Raw genomic sequence first — 19,897 nt, 5'->3', positions numbered from 1 at the left:
ATGTTGAGTTTATTTTTATTAAGAATGAGCTGCGGTGTAGAACTTGTACTATAGTATTTGGAAACATTCGGTTTTATATTGTATTGTAAAATACATGTTATTGCATTAAAATGCATATGTTTGTCATATAATCAATTTGTTGCTATCATCTGTGTACCTTGTAAACATTTTAAATTGTACATATTTAATCTTTATTTCAGTCGGTTTCTTTCACCTCCCCTGTGAAAATGGAGCTGACAGACCCGAGCCAGCTGCCGGACCCAGGACCAAATATCAAGAAAGTGCTTGTCTCAGTGTTCAAAGATTGCACTCAAAAATGCGGAAAAGTTTTTTTGGGATGGACAAAGTGGAGAAAGAAAGGATCGACCCAGGAGGATTAAAATGTTCAAATGTTAATGTATTGTATTGTATTAAGCTTAGATCAAGGTATTTTATTTTTTTATTTTTTTTGAAGGCAGAGTTAAATATTAGAGCCTGTTGATTTATTGCACTGAGAGGAAAAAAAACATTCCAAAGTAAACACATTTCAATTTGTGCCTTCATCTTTATTCATATTAATGAATGCTGTGGAATGACATGTTTGTGTTGCGCAACTGGAATTTTGAGCAACACCCTAATTTGTAAAGAGCATTTAATACATCATGTCACACATAATACATATTATTTTGTCACTAGATTGACACATCTAATGTGTCACTATCAATACAAGTTGTTTTGTTCCAAATAGAACAATGATGTGTTTAAATTCAACACAAGTTGTGGTCACATGTTTAGAGTGTAGTACACCTCATGTATACAGTCATACATTCATTTTTATCAATTAGGTCCATATTAAAAACATTACAATTAACACAATTCAAAAGAGCACTATAATGCTGTGTCCAGTATTCTACTATTTTCTCTGTTCCAGAAATGCCATCTACAGTGCAGGGCAGAGTCCACCATTGTTGTGTAAAATGTATGGCCAAAGAATTAGGTATTATACTTTGTTGATTGTTCCTTGTTCTTTGAGATAAAGATTTACAATCTAACCAAGACTTTTCATTGTGCTACTTAAATTAAACAGAATATTCACTTTACTGATGAATTAAGACAGATTATTTGGCACTATTGTGTCCTTAGTGTCTTAACACTATTTTAACTATACTAAAAAACAAATTTTACAGGTAGATTTACTCACCGGCAGCATCTTTGTGTTTTCTCTTTCATTCCTGGGTTTGGCCTGAGTGACTGTGCACCTGGACCTAATGACAAGAGTGCAGCACACACTAGAGGCTTACCTGTAGTTCTGGCTCTACTGGCCAGACTAAACCAATAAGGGGGAAGGAGAGGAGAGATGAATGGAATTAGAAGTGGAGGTGAAGACTAGAAACAGAGGGGCTGAGCTTTTTGACTGGACACTGTGAGTCTGTGGTCTGAGTCTGGCCAGCTCAAGCGGTAATCCAGCTTTTTGTTTTGTTTTTTTCCAGAGGTGGGAAATGTCCATATTACCATCTGCCAGAAACGCTCCGTTAATTACTTAGTTGGTTAGATTTTTATTAGTTAAGGACCATGTACAAATGCATTAATCATTCAAAGGGAATGAACTGTATAGATTTACCTGTAACAGTCTGTCTATATCTATATAGTTAACTATTTACTACCAAGTAATCTACAAATCTTGAGAGAGAACGCATAATTTAAGAGGGTGTGGAAGTTTCAAATTGCCCAATGTCCCATAAAAGTTTCTGTGTGTATATGTGGTGTAAAACTCTGGAACAGTCTGGATACACATCTCAAGCAATGCCAAAATATCCATAAATTCAAGCTGTTATGTAAACATATGGTCTGGTCACAGTATAGAGAGAGTGGGTCTTAATATTAGAACAATACTTGCTTCTGTAGTGCTGTTTTATGCTGGTTGTTTCCCTACCATTTCTGGCCTGTGCTGTCCGTTACATTACTTGGATCTGCTGTCTGTTTTCATTGTTGTATCCTTTTGTGTTATTATAATATGATGATAGTTGTTACCAAGCTAGAACAGTGACTCTTTGTCCTCACGTGTAATTGGTTCATATGGTCTCAGGTAAAATGTCTGAAGACACGCAAAAGAAAAGCTCATTATGTTAAATTAGAAGAGGGCGTACACTGTAAACCCAAATTTTCTTTTACATATTAAGCCATGCTAATATTACTAATCTTTTTAATATTTTGCAAAAGGCGGGACCATTACTAAACAAAGTGTGAATTGTAAACTATTTTAAACTAGTATTTGCTGTACTAATGGCTCTGAGTGGAGACGGCTCACACTTGTATGTTTTTACCGGTGAAAGGAGGGGCGTGGCGCCTGAACACTCCCAAACTGCACCAAACCACATTTTACTTCTGCTCAGACTGTTGGCTTCAATTCAGCGTCAGTCTGCTTTATCATCATATGGTAAGTGAATAAATATGGTTTATGTTCCCGTGAGACTGAATAGTTGGAGACATTGGTTGACGCTTGCAGCCAAATAAGGCTAACGTGAAGTGAACTTGTGGTCACGATGCGCTCGCTATCATCTGTTAGCCGCTAACAGAGAACAGCTAATGCTAACAGTTAACGGTGTCTGAGCCGGTACTAGCGGCATCTTTACCGGCCCGGTAGAGATGCGCGGAGGGCGGACTCCGCGGCTAAACCGCGGCTCGGGCGGATGACGCGACGAAAAATACTATTTTAATCAAACTCGGGCGGGTGGCGGTTTAACGACGCATGGACCCATAGAACTCCTCACGGACACCGTGTGCACCGCGCTAAAATCGTGGGTGCAAATGGAGAGTTTGGAGTTCAAGTTTTTAGATTATCACCACAAAATTGCATATAAACTTTGGCTGGAATTAAACACTAAAACATATTTTCTGTTTTACAGGTGACTGCCCAACAGGCTGTGGAGCTGTAAATAGTGTGAGTTCAGCTGTGATAAGCTGTGTGAGGTTACTACCTCAGACACTACAGAACACTAATTTCTTTTTTTTTTTTTTTTTTTTTTTTTTTTTTTTTTTAGATTTGTCTGGAATTCAAAAGGATTGTGGGAAAAGACCTGCACCAGGAATTTTATTCTGCCCTTGATAACCACACTACCCATTTCATTGAAAGTTTTAAAGCTAAGAGGGGCAACGTGGGTGACAGTTGGCACAGCTTTTGCAGCAAATACAGGTAAAACTTTTGTAACCCGGATAAAAATACATGTGCAGTAAAAGCATAAGTTCTAATAGTTAATCTAAAATGGATAAAAAGATAATTCATTTTTATTAAAATACATAGTTCATGTTAATGGTTAAATGTATATTTACAAAAGTGTTTGCGTCTCTGTATATTTCTTTTAATTTATCATACAGTATCCATTTTCTGTCTTACAGTCACTGGATTCTACTGAAAAAAGGACAGTCACACTAAGAGGGCTTCCTTACTCACTCGGAGACAATCCCACTGAATTCTTCAAGTCTAGCTTTGTAAGTGTACATTTTGTTTGTAATGTGAAACTTTTAGAATGTGACATTTATTGTATAATTTGAATATGCCAAAACTGACAAGTAGTCTATACATTACGAGCTTCAGCCATTCCATGAATATTATTTATCTTAAAGTCAGATTATTATTGATTTTCAAATATTTGTTTGAACATTTATCAGTTATCATGTCAGCATAAATTGAATTTCATACAATTTATGTTTTGTCATTCTTATTGAGTCTGTTCTAGTTCAGTAATTTCATTCACTAATGGTTATGTTTCTGGCATTAATGTTTTTGTTTTTCTTTAGGATGGTGATGAATCCTTTCGCCAAATGGACATTGGGATCTTGTTAGTAAATCTGAAGGTGTCTCTCTTCCAACACCAGATCTTCACCCAGCTGCCTGAAAATCATCATTGAGGGTGAAATTGTTATGGACAAGCTGACAACCCTTATAACCCCTTGTTTGAATTGTGAAATGTAAAACACAAAAGCAAATGCTGTTACAGGGAACAAACAGAAGACTGCACTTTATTCAGGTTTAAGCATGTTATTATTGCACTATTTTTGCAATAAATTTGTGAGAAAAAAATTGTCATTTTATGTCAATTATAAAAAAAATAATATGTATAATTTGCATCTATTATAATTAATAAACATATTCAATAAATACTCATAAATATCAGAAATACATACTGATAAAAATAAGTAATGATTACTGTAATACACAAGTAATGGTTAATTACTTGTAAACATTAGTTTTAGAAACTTAAGTTCTTCAGTAATGGGTTATCTTGGATAGAAGATTTTATGTAAACAGAGCTTGATTTGTTTAGTTTTTGATATTGTAAAAACTAGACATCCCAGTGCAATCACTTACCACGCGCGGTTTTAGTAATGATTACTAATTTGGGTTTACAGTGTAGGATTAAATAAGTTTTCTTCTTCCCACTCCTTTTTGGGCAATTTTTTTGTTATTTATGTTATAATTTCATAGTTTGTTTCATTGTAAAAGAATGCAAATTGCTTACTTGCATCACATTATTTTTAAACATAAAATAAATGTGTTAAACTTGTTTAGCTCGACCACAGACTGGACTGGTCAGAGAATTTATCATTTATAAAGCTTGCTCACGCACAAATGCTTACGCGCGCTCTACGCCAACTGCGGTATTTATGAAACTCAACTAAAGCGTGGCACTTTGCTTAACTCTACGCCAATTCGGGGCCTCCTGTAAGCACAACGCAAAGTCTGGAGACACGGGGAAAAAGCGACACTCGTGGAGAGAAGCTAGAAGTGAAGACAGTTTGAGGAAGAGTTTGATCAGGAATTCATCAGAAAATATAAAAGAATGGCCTTTAGATTTGTGCCTTTTAAGTGTTTGGTTTGCCAAAACAGGGAGAAGTGCTGTTTATTCCACTCATTATTCTCCACAATATTATACATTTGAAACTCGTGCACGAGCGCAGCCATGTTCCTGGTGTAGCGCAGAGTCTCCCACAGTCCACACCGCGACCATAGACTTCTATAGAACACAGACTGTGACCAACACAGAGGACGAAATAATAACCCGACCTGAGACTAAAACTTTTCCCTCGGACGGAGCACAGGAGCTTTTTTGGTGTAATGAAGCACTGGGACTAAACGCGCAACTTACACTTTTATTTTAGTCTTTACGCACCGAGCGCCAGAGTGGCCCAAGTCTGCACACGACACGAAGCCACTGTCTGAACCTGAAATATTCCCGACATTTTTGTGTAATGGGGAGTTCTTGTAAATGAGAGCTTGCTCTTTGACAAGAAGGTGCCCGCCCCGCCCCAGCCCGGCACACTCACAGAGGTCAGACCCATACATATATATATATATATATATATATATATATATATATATATATATATATATATATATATATATATATATATATATATATTTTTTTTTTTTTTTTTTTTTTTTTTTTTTTCGTGTCTTAACATCTGTGGTCTGTATCTCCTCCTTTGGCCAGCTTACAATCCCTGCAGGGTATCTGATCACTGGCAGGGACCATCATGGCAGGACAAACCCCTACATGGGGCGTACCACCGGAACATAACTGAAGTGGCTGATATCAAGAAATCCTACCAATGGCTTGAGAGGGCTGGTCTGAAGGACAGCACAGAGGCACTGATCCTGGCTGCTCAGGAGCAGGCCCTGGGCACTCGAGCAATAGAGGCCCAGATCTACCACACCAGACAAGACCCACGGTGTAGACTGTGCAAAGAGGCTCCTGAGACAGTCCAGCACATAACTGCGGGGTGTAAGATGCTGGCAGGGAAAGCATACATGGAGCGACATAACCAAGTGGCGGGCATAGTGTACAGAAACATCTGTGCAGAGTATGGGCTGGAGACCCCAGGATCAAGGTGGGAAACACCTCCAAAGGTTGTGGAGAATGACCGAGCCAAGATCCTGTGGGACTTCCAGATACAGACTGACAGAATGGTGATGGCGAACCAACCAGACATAGTGGTGGTGGATAAGAAACAGAGCAGAGCCGTGGTGGTTGACATCGCAATACCAAGCGATGGTAATATCAGGAAAAAGGAACACGAGAAGCTAGAGAAATACCAGGGGCTCAAGGAAGAGCTGGAGAGAGCCTGGAAAGTAAAGGCATCAGTGGTGCCTGTGGTGATCGGAGCACTCGGGGCTGTAACCCCCAAACTGGAAGAGGCTTCAACAGATACCGGGAAAAACAATGGACATCTCAGTTCAGAGAAGTGCAGTACTGGGAACAGCAAAGATACTGCGCAGAACTCTCAGGCTCCCAGGCCTCTGGTAGAGGACCCGAGCTCAATGAGGGTGAGAGACCTACCACCGTGGAAGGTGAGAAACACATTTTTTTTTTTTTTTTATATATATATTACATATATATATATATCTCCCAACACATCATAGGCAGACTTAAAAATATAGCCATAAAACCTTCGAAACAAAAACACATTGACTTTACTGCAAAGATGTGCTGCCTAAATATTATGAAATATTATAAAATGAAAAGGTGAGTCATTGTTGTCACTTTTAGTTTTGCATTTATTTTAGGGCTGGGCAAAAATTTTAAAAAATTTATCTCATTAATCGCATGAGTTCAAGTGCTATTAATCACATGTTATACGCAAAACCAATTAATGAATTAAAAAGTAGAGTATAGCTGCACTTTTATTGGAAATGTAAATGAAAGAGTCCAACATTTGTTGTGCAAACAGCATTTCTTTCAGAGTTGAACCCTCAGAGTCTTCGAGGTGTTCAGTGAAGGCTCAAGAAAAAATACTGAATGGACTTTTGTACTACTAATATATTTTTTCTACCTTTTTTACGCAGTGAGTAATGAACACGACACTAGTAATAATTTCTACATCATTGTTATAAACTTGAACTGATATTTCTTAGGAAACAAAGGGCTAATATAATGGAATGGAAATGGACCAATCACAATTTTTCATCCAATGATATCTGGGTAAATCAGTGATTCCCCCTGCATCACTGAACTAAAGAAACAAGCTCAGCTCAGAGCACACGGCTGATCCGGCCGGAGCCGGAGCCCGCGGCCGGAGCCGGAGCCCGCGAGCCGGAGCCGGAGCCCGCGGCCGGAGCCGGAGCCCGCGGCCGGAGCCGGAGCCCGCGGCCGGAGCCGGAGCCGCGGCCGGAGCCGGAGCCCGCGGCCGGAGCCGGAGGCCGGGCCTGCAGCTCGCGGAGGCTCGGACACATTGCATCTCACATGGTCAGAAAAAAGTGAAAAAAGTGTAAAGACGTCAAACTTAAAGAAACGCTCACGGTGGACTTTTTCAAAATAAAATCCAATGAGAAACAGACATTTATAATAAAAATAAATAAAATAATAAAAACTGCGTTAACAGCGTTAAAATAATTGTGGGTGATAATGAATTAATTAGTTAACGCAAAATTAACACGTTAACGTGCCCTGCTCTAATTTATTTATTAAACCTTGTTTAAGTCTTTGACGTGACCACTTGGTGCTGTGTGGAGCGTCCCCCTCCCTCTGTCCCGCGTGTCTCGGTCAAACTGATTATAAAGGAATTTCAGGGGAATCTTAGGGAAATCTCATTCTCGAGTCACTTTACATGCTCCTTTTATGGTGAGGTGGAGGTGTGGAGAGGGTGTGACGTGACGTGGGTTTGCGTGTGCTGATTCTAGCAGCAGGTGGGATTTATAAAGCAAACATTACGTGATTTGGTGCGGGTGGTGGGTTTTCTAAATATGGAGTTTTCGTGGCGCACGCCTCTCGTACCTACTAGGCGTACGCACTAACTTACAACAACTCCTATGCAGTTTTTTTTTTTATAAATGAGGCCCCTGCTCTGCAGAAAGGGACAGAGCAGGCTGTACTTTCTCAGAAGGCTGAAGTCCTTTAACATCTGCCACAAGCTCCTGCCGTGGATGTGTAAGCTGCAGAGGAAGACTTTTTAAAGACCTTTTTAAAACCACTTAAATGAAAATTAAGACCAACATCGCACCCATTATGTGGGCGAAAAACACCAGATCCACTTCTAATAATGACCAATTAACTACTAGGTCTAGAATCTAAGAGCCACTGTGGATCAAACCTACACTTCCCCATGATCCATCCAACAACTTCCTCCACTCTACTGATTATTTGGTTTCTGGCGCCGGCAGCAATGAGTAAACAAAGTATTGTTTGTGCATACTCCAAATTAGACATTCATTCACGTTACTTGATTTCACGTTTTTTTTCCCCCTCCCTCTGTTTAACATTGCACTGCAGCCCAGTTGAGTATACAAAAAAAATAGACTAATGCAATTTAAACCTTTGTGAAAAAAATAAGACTTGGACAACATAATTTAAGATTTTTTAAGGCCTTAATTTAGGAACATGAAATTTAAGACCTTTTTAAGACTTTTAAGACATCTCGGCTACCCTGTATCCATCCTTGATGACACCCAGCACCCCCAGCACAGCACATCGCCGGACAGGAGAGCACCCTTGGGGACTGTTGTTCTTGTCCTGCTCATTGGACACACTCTGGAAGTTGCTCATGTCATGTCATGTTTTCATTTTAGTTTGTTCATGCCCTTTTCTTTGTTCATTGGTCTTGAGCAGAATTAGGTAGTAGTACTTCAGTAACCTTTCAAATAAATTGTACTTTTCAGAGTACTTTTCCAGCACCTCCTACATGAGTAACACATGGGTGACAGTAGTTCAGCTCATTGTGTCCTGGAGCAAGACATTTAACATCTCGTCCCCTGCGTCTGTGTGAATGGGTGAGTAGGTTCAACAATCACAACATGACCACTTAATTTGACCATTTTTATTGAAGTATTCAGATTTAGTGTGTCTCATTTTTGAGTCAAATTAATGTTTTGTCATTTTACATTAACTTCAAATTTTAAAACACGCTGAGGTCAGTTACTCAGTTGCAGTTACTCTTACCTGAGAAGTAGTTTTCCCAAATACTTTTTTACTCTTGAGTAATTTCTCAAATAATATTATTTTGAAGTAACGTTAATTACTTACCTTTAGCTTTGAGTGTCAAAAAAGGTGCCTAATATATAAAATTTATTATTAATCGTATTATCCTACATCAAGTTTATTTTTTTGCATGTCTTTCAGCTTCTTCTGACATAAAAATGGTTATGTCATATTGTGTAAATGAACAGTAAATGATCTGATGACTAAACCTATCTTGTCTTGTCATATGGCAGTGAGCTTTTCTGACCATGACACTCCAAACAGTGTAGTGTGTCTCCCTCTTGTGTTCAAATGGTGAACTACATCTTAAAATTTAATTACTACAATGTCCCACATCAAAATCAATCAAAACTTTATTTATAAAGCACTTTTCATACAAAAATGTAACACAAAGTGCTTTACACAGATTAAAAACAATCCCACATTTCCACCCACCCACCAACCCAACCCCCACAGCTGCCCGACTCGACACAACCAAACAACACAGACACCCAAACACCCAAACACACAAACACCCCCCCCACCCCACACACACACACATACACACCCACACACACATTAACCTGCTAAAATACATAAAATGACACATAGTAAAATGTGAGGCTGAATACAGGCGAACCAGTTGAGAAAGCACCATCAGAGGAGCCGTCTACATCAGGAGCAGAGAGACGTCCACCACCACCAGGAACCACCACAGGGCCCAGGGGAGAGATGAAGCCCAGGCACCATCCCTCCACCAGGAACCCACGGGACAGACCCGACAGCTACAGCCGATCTCTGCTCCTGATGCAGAGGCTCCTACAGAGGAAACACTGCAGATCCTAAAAATAAGCCTAAAATAAATAAATATAATTAAAATGTGTATAGTAGAAACAAGTAAAAAATATGATATTTCATTCAAAAGCTAAGCTAAAAAGGTGGGTCTTGAGCCTACTCTTAAAAACATGAACGTTCTCTTTGGCCTTGAGCTCCTCCTGCTGCAGTTCCATAGACGGGGCCATAATACTGAAAAGACGCGTCTCCGTGAGTGCGTCCTGACTTTGGGAATGACCAGGAGCCTGCTGCCGGAGGAGCGCAGGGTCCGCGAGGGTTTGTAGGGTAAAAGCAGGTTTGAAAGATAAGAAGGCCCAAGACCATTAAGACATTTAAAGACCAGTAAAAGAACTTTAAAAATCGATCCTGAAACTCACAGGGAGCCAATGCAGTGATTTTAAAACCGGTGTAATGTGGTCCCGCCCTCTGGTCCTCGTCAGGACACGTGCGGCAGACTTTTTGTAGTAATTGTAAACCTGAAATACTCTTCTTGGGAAGACCAGAGAGCAGGGCATTACAGTAGTCTATTCGACTGGTGATAAATGCATGCATCAGCGTCTTGGTGTTGGCCAGAGAGAGAATGGGGCAGACTCTGGCTGTGTTTTTTTAAGTGACAGAAACATGTCCCTCAGTTTACCTTTGCTTTATAAATGACTTATTTACACTTTCTACCAGTTGTTACCTTAGTTTTTTGTCTATTTAAGGTCATTAAATGTGATAAAACTTTAATTTAATCACCAGTAGATTTCATTTTTAGTTTGAAATGAATCAGTTTGTGCTCTTTCTGCTCTAGTCTGTGACACATTTTAGTCTGCTAATTAACACATATATAAGCAAACAAAAAAACACCTCGTTTCAGGGCGTAAACAGCATATCTTATTAGATGTTGTCTGTTACTTTTGTGTACACAGAATTCCAAAGGCGTCTGACTGGTTTTTTGAATGCTTACGTCGATAGAAAGGCTTTCAGTGGTCACATGACAATAAGAATTGGCACATCTCCTCTGTGGGAGGGAAACACTCAGCCCATATTTCCCTGTGCACAGATGGACTGGAGTGTGTTAGATCACGGCTAGATGGACTGGACAAAGAAATCCAAGGATCAAGTGCAATAATGGCATTTAATACATACATAAAACCAGTACAATGGTATGAAAAGATAAAAATAAGTTGTCAATCATAAAAATGAAGATATCTGTTTGCAATTGATAAATATTTGTGATCGAAATTAAATGTATTGATTTGAAATGTTTTCAATATTACAAACTTAATTCTAATGAGCTTTAAGTCATGTTAGAATGTTGTTACCTCATAACAAAAACAGACCTGGAGTTGTGTTTTGTTTCATTCACACATGTTTGAGTCACAATTTATTATCAGTCCGTGTACATCTCCAAAGCTCAGAATGCTCTGTTCCACCTTGTGATGTCATATAGTGGTAGTTTTCAAGTTAACAGCTCCTTTTATCTTTACCCAGGGCTGAAATTACCTAAGTGATTCTAGTGAAGGTGTGTGGAGTTAAAAGACACAATGGGTCACATCCTGTAGGATGACATCACAAGGTGGAACAGATTGTTTTGAGTTTGAGAGAAGAACGCAGCATAAATATGCAGGTTTGTGTGTTAAACGTGTGAATGAAACAAAACACAACTCCAGGTCTGATTGTGATGAGGAAACATTATTACGTAGATCAGAAAATAGAGTAATATGGGTCCTTTAAAGTAACCATCAGTGTTAAAATATTGTTTGTAAAAGGGGGCAGATAACATCTTTCTGCTCATTTTTATTCATTCCTTTTACTTTGTATTTAAAAAACAACAACAGCACATAGAAAACATTAATTTCAAAAAGAAAAGCTGCACTGGGCCAGATTTAGCTACAAGCTACTTTGTATCTGCAGTCCCTGTGCAGGTACTGAACATATGGTTTAATTTTTATACTTTATCAATGAAATAAAACTGAAGAAGCCCCCAGCCTATTTCAGAACAGTTGGACCAGGAGTTTGGTGATGAGGGAGATCTCATGAGCCACACACACAAAGATGAAGCTACTGACCAGGATGTTGAGGGACGGGTTTCTCGGGATGAGCACTAAGATGCCCTTGGTGTCTGCTGCCAGAAAGATGTGGTACTGACAGATGAACAGCTGGGCACACAGCACATTTTGGGGTTAGTTTTATTCTTCTAGGAACAGATTTGACACCCTGGATCTTACCTCCAAAGAGATTTGCCCAAACCAGGCAAAAAAGGAGCTGTAGACAGAGCGAGCAAAGCCAGGAATGTTCCTGATGAGGATGAAGGCCAGAATCTGAGAAGGCACAGGAGCAACACAGAGAGGTTAATACTAACTTTACCCTATTGACTTTATTCAAATGAATGTGTGCAATATGACAACTACAGTGACCTCAGAGGACAAATAAAGATGAAATCAGTAATATCATCTCTACTCTGTTTGGAGGCTAACATCACCTACCGGAAGCACAGACATGTAGGGGTGAATCTCGTTGCACTGCTCTTTGGTTTGGCAGTTGCTGGCCCAGACTGAGTATGTCTAAAGTAAAGAGGACACAAGATGTTAGGAAGCCTTCACTTTGCTCTGAGAAGCACTAGTGTGTCAGGTCTTCATCCAGCATGAACTACAGCAAGAGTCCAACACTTACAATGAAACAGAGTCCAGACAGGAGCAGCAGGGGCAGGGAGACTTTAGCTGAGAACAGAGCTTCTCCTCTGGTCTCCGACAGCACCTGTTTCTTCTGAAGGAGCAGATAGAGGAAAGCAAACACCATCCCATGTACCACGGCCTGCAAACACATGGACATTCACATCCACATCCAGTGGAACAGAGCAGTTGTGGAGCTACAGCACCAATGCACTTACAAACCGATCCAGTCTCCAGCGGAACCACCACTCCTGGATGTTGCCATTGAGTTCAAACAACTTCGAAAGTGGCCACGATGTGAAAGTGATCTCAAACACGCCCTGCACATTTGAACAAACATGTGTCATTCAACAGCTTTCCAACAGTGTTGAGGACATGTGCCTCTGGAGGGACTGTGCTGTTACCTGTGAATAGGCAAAGAGGCAAATGAGCAGCACGAGGCCCACTAACTTGAGCAGGATTCCCAAGTACCACAGGGCACTGACTGTCAGAGAGAAGAACACATGTGAGGGAGAACCACGGGCACATTTGCAACATTAAAGTTGTACCTACTGCTGACTTTCTTCTGCACAATCTGAGGCCACATGGCCAGAACAATGTAGATGATCATAAACCAGAACGTCACCAGAGGAACGAAGTAATAGAACTGGTACGGCCTGTCCATCACCGCACACAACACCAGCACCAGGAAGTTGAGGCGGAATAGCACCTGCAGCACAAGCACAGTCATGCTGGTGCTGTAGGAGCACAAAGCATGGAGGATGTAGAGCTGCACTCACCTGGCACACTCTGTACAGGCCAAAGTCCCCTTTGAGCCAGAAGAAGGAGAAGTGTCCATAACCTGTTTGGAAGAGATAGGCTGCCACCAGCACACGCACATGCATGTAAACTGGAATGAACTGAGACACACAAGAAGAATCAACTTTTGCTTTGAGACTACACAGAGAATACAGAAGGAAACAGGATTTACAGCACTGGCTCCTGAAATATGATAGATGAGAATGACCAACTGCATCCAGCCCTTCCACTCATCTGTCTGCTCCCTGTTCAGCACACGGCTCTGGGACACAGCACACAGTGTCAAATTGTGTCAGAGGAACCAGGGTGGTGTGCACAAAGTTCAGAGAAAAGCAGCTCCATGTGTAGAAGGACACAGGCCTGTGCTCACCTCTTTGGTGCTCTCACTGCAGAACAATCCCAGCACAAAGACAATGATCAAAGGGACGAAGAAGGCAGAGTGACTGTAGGATTTCTGTTCCTTCATAAACACATCTGCTCTGTCACACAGGTAGAAGTAGACCATGATGAGTCCCATTCTGCACAGGGCCCCACACACTGCCTCGGCCCCTGGCTTCTTCTCCTCTAAACTCTCCAGGTCAGGGACCATGGGTCGCTGATGGGGTAATTTCCTCAGAAAGTTCAACAGCAGAAAAACTAGAGTCGTGACTACAAACACACACAGCAACATCTTCTGCAGAAAAGTGAGCGGGGGCGTGTTCTGGCAGCAGGAACCATCAATGGGCCGGATCACTTTATTACACAGACTGTTCATCAACACCATGGCCCCCTGTGAACACACATGCAGGTTAGAAACACTCTGAAGCTGCGTTCAGACCGAACACAGACCAAATAAAAATATAGTTTTATGCTTTTGCAGGTACATTACATTTTTTTATTTTCGTCCATATACATACACAAACCCAGTCATTTAAAAGCAGAAATATGATTTGGGTAAATGAAAATGAAGTTTTAACAGCTTACTATAGTTTTTAAAATGTACATCAGTCACATTATTCTATATTATTGTTTCAAATCGGGATCGGAGTTAAGTCGAATAGATTTGAAGGAAATTTTTCTGTTTTCTCTCCACAGCAGTACATTTTCTGATACATTTTGAAACATTAAGACTAACTCTGGTGTGTGAAATATCAACTGTCCGATCCAGCTTCCCATCTGTGTGTAATAAACTTCACTCTGGAACATGTTTACTTTGTGCATGGAAGTCATGTGGACAAAGGGCACAGTAGCCTTCGCTTGCCTTATGTTTAGATCATGGCAAAACCAGATAAACTGCTGCAGATAATTTACATATGTATATAAGCATGTGGTCTTTGAAATAGCCCTGAGACAAAACAAGGGACTATGAGGATTAGTCAGTCAGTGGCTCTTAGTTTTCATACTCTAGCCTGTCTTAATTCTGTTCTCCTAACACCTCGTTACAGATGCACATGGCTAATTTGCATATCAGTATATCTGTTACAGGCTAAGCATCCCTTCCTCCTTGAAAACAGCCGCCATTATTCCTATTCCCAAACAGCCAACCTCGACTGATCAACAACTACAGACCATTGGCATTTACGCCTGCAGTGATGAAGTGCTTTGAAAAACTGGTTCTGCATCATGTTTGAGCCAAACCCTCCGACTCCCGTCAGTTTGCTACAGAGCTAATCAGTCAGAGGATGCCATCATATGCAATCCACACTCACTCAGTCATCTAGACCAGCAGCAAAGCTGTGAGGATGCTCTTCATAGATTTTAGTTCAGTCTTTAATACAATCATGCCAGCAATGCTGACAAGAAAAATGCTCCAACTGGGCTTTCTCCCTCCATCTCTACCTGGATTTAGAATTTTCTTTCAAACAGGTCCCAGTTCAGCAAGCTTGGCCCCCACACTTCCAACATCATCATGCTGCACACTGGGGCACCTCAGGGGTGTGTGTTGAGTCCAATCCTTTACACACTATATACACACAACTGTACCTCCACCCATCCCACCAACACATTCATAGAATTCGCAGACACAGTGGTCACTGGATTCATCATCAATGAGGGTGAATAAGCTTATAGAGATGATATTTAAAGGCTGTCAGAACGGTGTTCAGCCAACCGTCTGGTCTTAAATTACACCAAGACCAAAGAGATCATTTTGGATTTCCGAAAGTAGTGTGCCTCAAATCTGGTTCCACTCTACATTAATGGCGTATGTTTGGAATGAGTGAAAGATTTCAAATACCTTATTGACCATTAGAGTGAGGACCTCTCCTGGTCACCTTTGTTAAAAAAAATGTCTCAACAGCAGCTTTACTTCCTCTGAGTATTTAAGAGAAACAACATGGAGGAGTCTGATGATTTAATTTTACAAACTGTCAGTTGAATCTATCTCAGTTTGGTTTGAAGACTGCTCAGCTGCGGACAAAGAGAGCTGCAGATAGTTGTTAAAACTGGAAACCACCTGACCCCACTGAAAGACACTTCCACTTCATTTTACCTGAGCAGAGCAAACGCAAAAGTCTCAGACCAGTCCCACCCTGTTCACCTGCTGTTACCCTCAGGAAGGCGGTACAGGTCGATAAAAACACGCATTGCAAGACCAAAAATAGTTTTTTCCAACAGCTATCAGTGTGCTCAATAATTCCCTGCCATAAATGTTGTGTCTTTCATATGTAGCATAGTCTTGGTTTCACTGTGTTGGCTTGATTGTGTCTGTGTACACTGGAGGGAGGTGCCAATTGTAATTTCACTGACTGATTTTTGTTGTCATTGAATGAAGGAAACAATCAATCATAACATATGTAAAAACACAGATTGGCGCTAAACTTTCTGGTTGTGTTGTGGCGTTTGCTCAGATACTTTCTTCCTTCAGTCACACTTGTGCTGAAGACAGAGAGAGACAGACAGAGAGAGAGAGACAGACACAGAGAGAGACAGCGCTGTTGCCTGGGGTTCTGTGGCCGTGTTCACACTTGCACGGCCGATGGCGTCATCACACAGCGCTGTTTGATGAACACAAAATAAACAGTGCTGTTGCGCAGCAGAGCTGACGCTATTGACGGGAGAGGTTCGTCCAGCTGAAGTGAAGTGAAGTGTGAAGTGTCTCTTGAGTGGTGGGACCACCTGTGAGGCTTCTGTCATCTTGTTTTTATTTGGTAAGATTTTGTATTATTTGGATATGATAGACAAGCCTAAATGTTTTAAATGTAATGCATAGGCTTCCTTAAAATAACAAAATATACAAACTATAGTGAGAGTCTAGTCTCAGGTCTGATCTGATTCTGGTCTGGTTCCTGTTTTGTCCAGTTCCTTAAGTTTACTAAGTTACACATTCCAAGACCAGACTGTGAAAAGTCAAGATTTTCAACAATGAGAATGAATGGTTAGAAAAGTTAATGAAATTAAAGTTTTGGACATTTGATTTTTCACCCTATGTCCCCCATGTCAGGGTGTTGAACCCGCATCGCACGCATTAGAGACTATTGACTAAATACAGTGAGCTACACTACCTCACCTGAGTCTTTTGACCACATGTTTAAATGTACCAAATGCAGCGGCAAACGTGCCTCGTGAACAGAGCGTCTAGAAGCCGTGTGGGGCTCTCAAGGGGAGGGGTGTGTAAAACACACCTTTGCAAATACCGGTATATTATCCACTGGACCACAGACTCACTGTATAAAATAAACAGATTATTTGTAAGACAGAAGATGCACGCAAACTGAGTAGTAAAAATATTATGAAACTCTTTTTGAAGGGGTTTGGGTGGGCCTAGGTCTGTGGGGGGTGTCGCTAGCAAGCATTTTGGGTCAGTTGAAATCATAGACAGTATAAAAGAAGTGGACTAAATGAGTGTGATGTCACCCATAGCGTTCAGTGGCGCTCAAATGAGGCTCGGGATGCTCACGGTTATAGGAGCGAATGTGGAGCCAGGCTCTCTGTTATGAATCTGATTTTTTTTTATGGACAAAATAGGGGAAAAAAAAAAATCAGAATCATGTAGAGCGGGTTAATGTGAGTATTTTAAAGTCTAAAATGACGAGGCTCACTGCAGCAGGTACAGAGAGAGGAGCAACAAGATGTAAGTCAGTTGGAGCCAGAGTCAGAAGGAGCCGGAAGAGCCTCCTGGAGAACTTCTTATTTGGCACACAGCAGTTAGCTAGAGCGTTAGCTATGTTCACTCATATATATGGTCTATGGTTGAAATGGAAGACCGGGGGAGAGGGGCCTGCCTGCACCGGCCCAAATGTGGACTCACTGGGCCTTTGCCCAAGCATACAGACTGCCAGTCCGAGTCTGTCCGCACACCAGTGCAGGACAGTAGGTTATCAAACTGAGCCTGGGACAAAGGTGCCGCTGAAAGCGGTTGTCATCCAGATGGAACTCCAGGAAAAAGTGATGAAACATAGACATGCCACCAAAGATCACCTCCACTTTTATATAATAAATACACTAAAGCCTCTCTCCTGGACTGTCATCATCACAAAGAGACGGGGAAAACACACCATCCAAAAAACTCTCATAGATGGACATGGACACCCTACAGGTGTCTGCCTCAAACACTAAAGTGTCTAACACCATTTCGAAGCAGCGGTCTGAATGCAGCACAAGCCTCTCATTCTCCAGGGCTGTAGAGGAAACTTATTGACTTCTGTTGTCTGTAGAAACTCAACATAAGTCCACAGCATCAGTGTGACTGTGCAGCAGCAGCACAGGCCTGATCATGCCCTGAGCTCAGACTTCTCACTGGACTCTTTCTTCCTCAGAGTGAAGCTGCAGGGAGCAGCAGAAACTACTCACCAAGTCCCGGACTCTGGGAGCCATGTGGAGCCCATCAGCAATGTCACTGATATTCTGCAGGCCCATCTGACGGGACCCTCCAAACAACTTGATCCGGGAGTTTCCTGTTTTGAAAACCTCGACTGCAGCTTCGTTGTACAGATCAATCTGTTCATTGGTTATTTTCTTCTGACCTGGATTTAATGCTGACCATCGCACTGGCTCTGCAGGAAAACAGGCAAACACATGTGTATTGTTAACACATTTAATCTACACCAGGGCTCGGCAACCTTAAATACTCAAAGAGCCATTTGGAGCATCTCCCACAGAAAAGAAAAACAGCCAGAGCCACAAAACCGTTTTCACTAGCTAGGACCACACCAACAAGGACATAGTGCGAAGAAGTTTATTGATAATGTATGAAGTGAGGCAGAGATAACTGGGTTGAGACTCTAGGTGGGGGCTCCGTCTCAATCTTCAATTGGCCCAGCTGGAACGGGACCCCCAAAAGGTTTAAAAGAATGCAAGATAGGATGGGCTAGACAGAGATTGTTGAGGTCATAACGAACGTAGGTGAGATAGGCGCTGGAGGCCCAGTGACCGAGGATCTGAATTTTCTGTCAAATGTGCCTGCGCCGATCCAGAAAGAGTGGATGGAAAATGAATGTGAAGATATGCTGGAGGGCATAGAACTTATCAGAAATGTTACTGAACCAGAACCTGGAGGCCATCTTGCCCATTTCTGTGAGGAAGAGCCGATCGACGGAGGAGGAATCGGAGGCGTGACGTAAAGAGATACTTTACGAAAGGTTCACGAGGACTTATTGGTGGATAAGGAAGGATTATCCCAACTGGTCTGTTATTCTCCTACGGAGAGTGAATATGAGCAAAGACCGTAGAATGTAAGGCGAGATCAGAAGCCTGGGATGGACAAATAGTTCGAAAACGATTGGCGATAAGAGCGAATTTGGAACAAGAATCGGAAGACTGAAGAAGGCTGTGAGGAACATGCAAAAACCAGGGTGGCTTAGTCCTACTTTAGTTGTGGTGTAGTCCTGGTTTAATCTTGGTTTAGTCCTGATTTAGTCTTGACCCGCCCACGTGTAATTACTACCCACCCGCATACCTGCCCGTAAAATTCCAGAACGTTAAATCCCACCTGTTTCAGCAACTACTTGCCCGAACCCAACCCAGTACAGGACTCTCTTACAGCCGTGTTACTTGTACCTTCCTTCAGCATGTCCAGAATCTATATTATCTTAAGAATCTAATTTTTCGATTATCCAGTTGGGATAAATCTTCTCTGTCCACAAATGATAAAATAGGCTGAAGCTCCACACAAACCTCAATGCTGCTCTGGTCCACCCAACTTACTGTCCATCTGGTGCATGCCAAGATGGATTCTCATGAGTTTGTGAACTCACCAGGTTTGTAAGAATATAAGCTGACCTTGAATGTGCCAGTAGACCTCTCCATGCTCAGCCAGGCCCTCCAGAGACGCAGACATAGACATCAGGTTTTCTTTGTACTGGTGCAGCGCTTTTGCACTTGCATGGAAGTCTTTGATGGTCCACTGATTAAAGACGACACAGGATTTACAGGAGTTATCATAGGATTCTTTCTAAGCAGTTGAAGACTATATCAAGTAATAAAGTATCGTGAGTGTACTACATGCGCATATTAAATACTGAAATTATATATTTCTTTGAATATTACACATTGAGTTGAGATATATATATATATATATATATATATATACAAAGGGGGTGTTTTCACTTTCCTTGCATGGAAGCTTTGGATATATTCTCTTGCACCATATCACCCTCCTACTGACCCACTACATTGTATTTTATTTTATGATAGAGACTAGATGATATTTACAGTGAGGCATTTCACTAAACTGAGGGAGAAAATTGGGAATTAACATCT

At 41.3% G+C, this 19,897-nt stretch overlaps 1 protein-coding gene across 1 annotated transcript in view; it reads right to left on the bottom strand.

The window, feature by feature from the left end:
* Positions 1-10,907: 10,907 nt before the first annotated feature.
* Positions 10,908-19,897, bottom strand: part of LOC129410360 (N-acetylneuraminate 9-O-acetyltransferase-like) — a 46,112-nt gene continuing 37,122 nt past the window's right edge. The window contains exons 8-19 of the mRNA XM_055158383.1: positions 19,418-19,541; positions 17,990-18,192; positions 13,590-13,988; positions 13,392-13,481; positions 13,201-13,320; positions 12,974-13,130; positions 12,826-12,905; positions 12,640-12,741; positions 12,423-12,563; positions 12,236-12,313; positions 11,978-12,070; positions 10,908-11,908 (exon numbers count right to left, since the gene is read on the bottom strand). Of these exons, the coding sequence (XP_055014358.1) occupies positions 11,744-11,908; positions 11,978-12,070; positions 12,236-12,313; positions 12,423-12,563; positions 12,640-12,741; positions 12,826-12,905; positions 12,974-13,130; positions 13,201-13,320; positions 13,392-13,481; positions 13,590-13,988; positions 17,990-18,192; positions 19,418-19,541 (1,752 nt within the window). The 3' untranslated portion in view covers positions 10,908-11,743. The remainder of the gene's footprint in view (positions 11,909-11,977; positions 12,071-12,235; positions 12,314-12,422; positions 12,564-12,639; positions 12,742-12,825; positions 12,906-12,973; positions 13,131-13,200; positions 13,321-13,391; positions 13,482-13,589; positions 13,989-17,989; positions 18,193-19,417; positions 19,542-19,897) is intronic.

Source organism: Boleophthalmus pectinirostris, unplaced genomic scaffold, assembly GCF_026225935.1.
Source record: "Boleophthalmus pectinirostris isolate CB_2022bp ecotype Guang Dong unplaced genomic scaffold, ASM2622593v1 HiC_scaffold_22, whole genome shotgun sequence".
NCBI classification, from domain to species: Eukaryota; Metazoa; Chordata; class Actinopteri; order Gobiiformes; family Gobiidae; genus Boleophthalmus; species Boleophthalmus pectinirostris.
The sequence above is the reverse complement of the archived record's forward strand: the minus strand, read 5'-3'. Positions and strand labels throughout refer to the sequence as shown.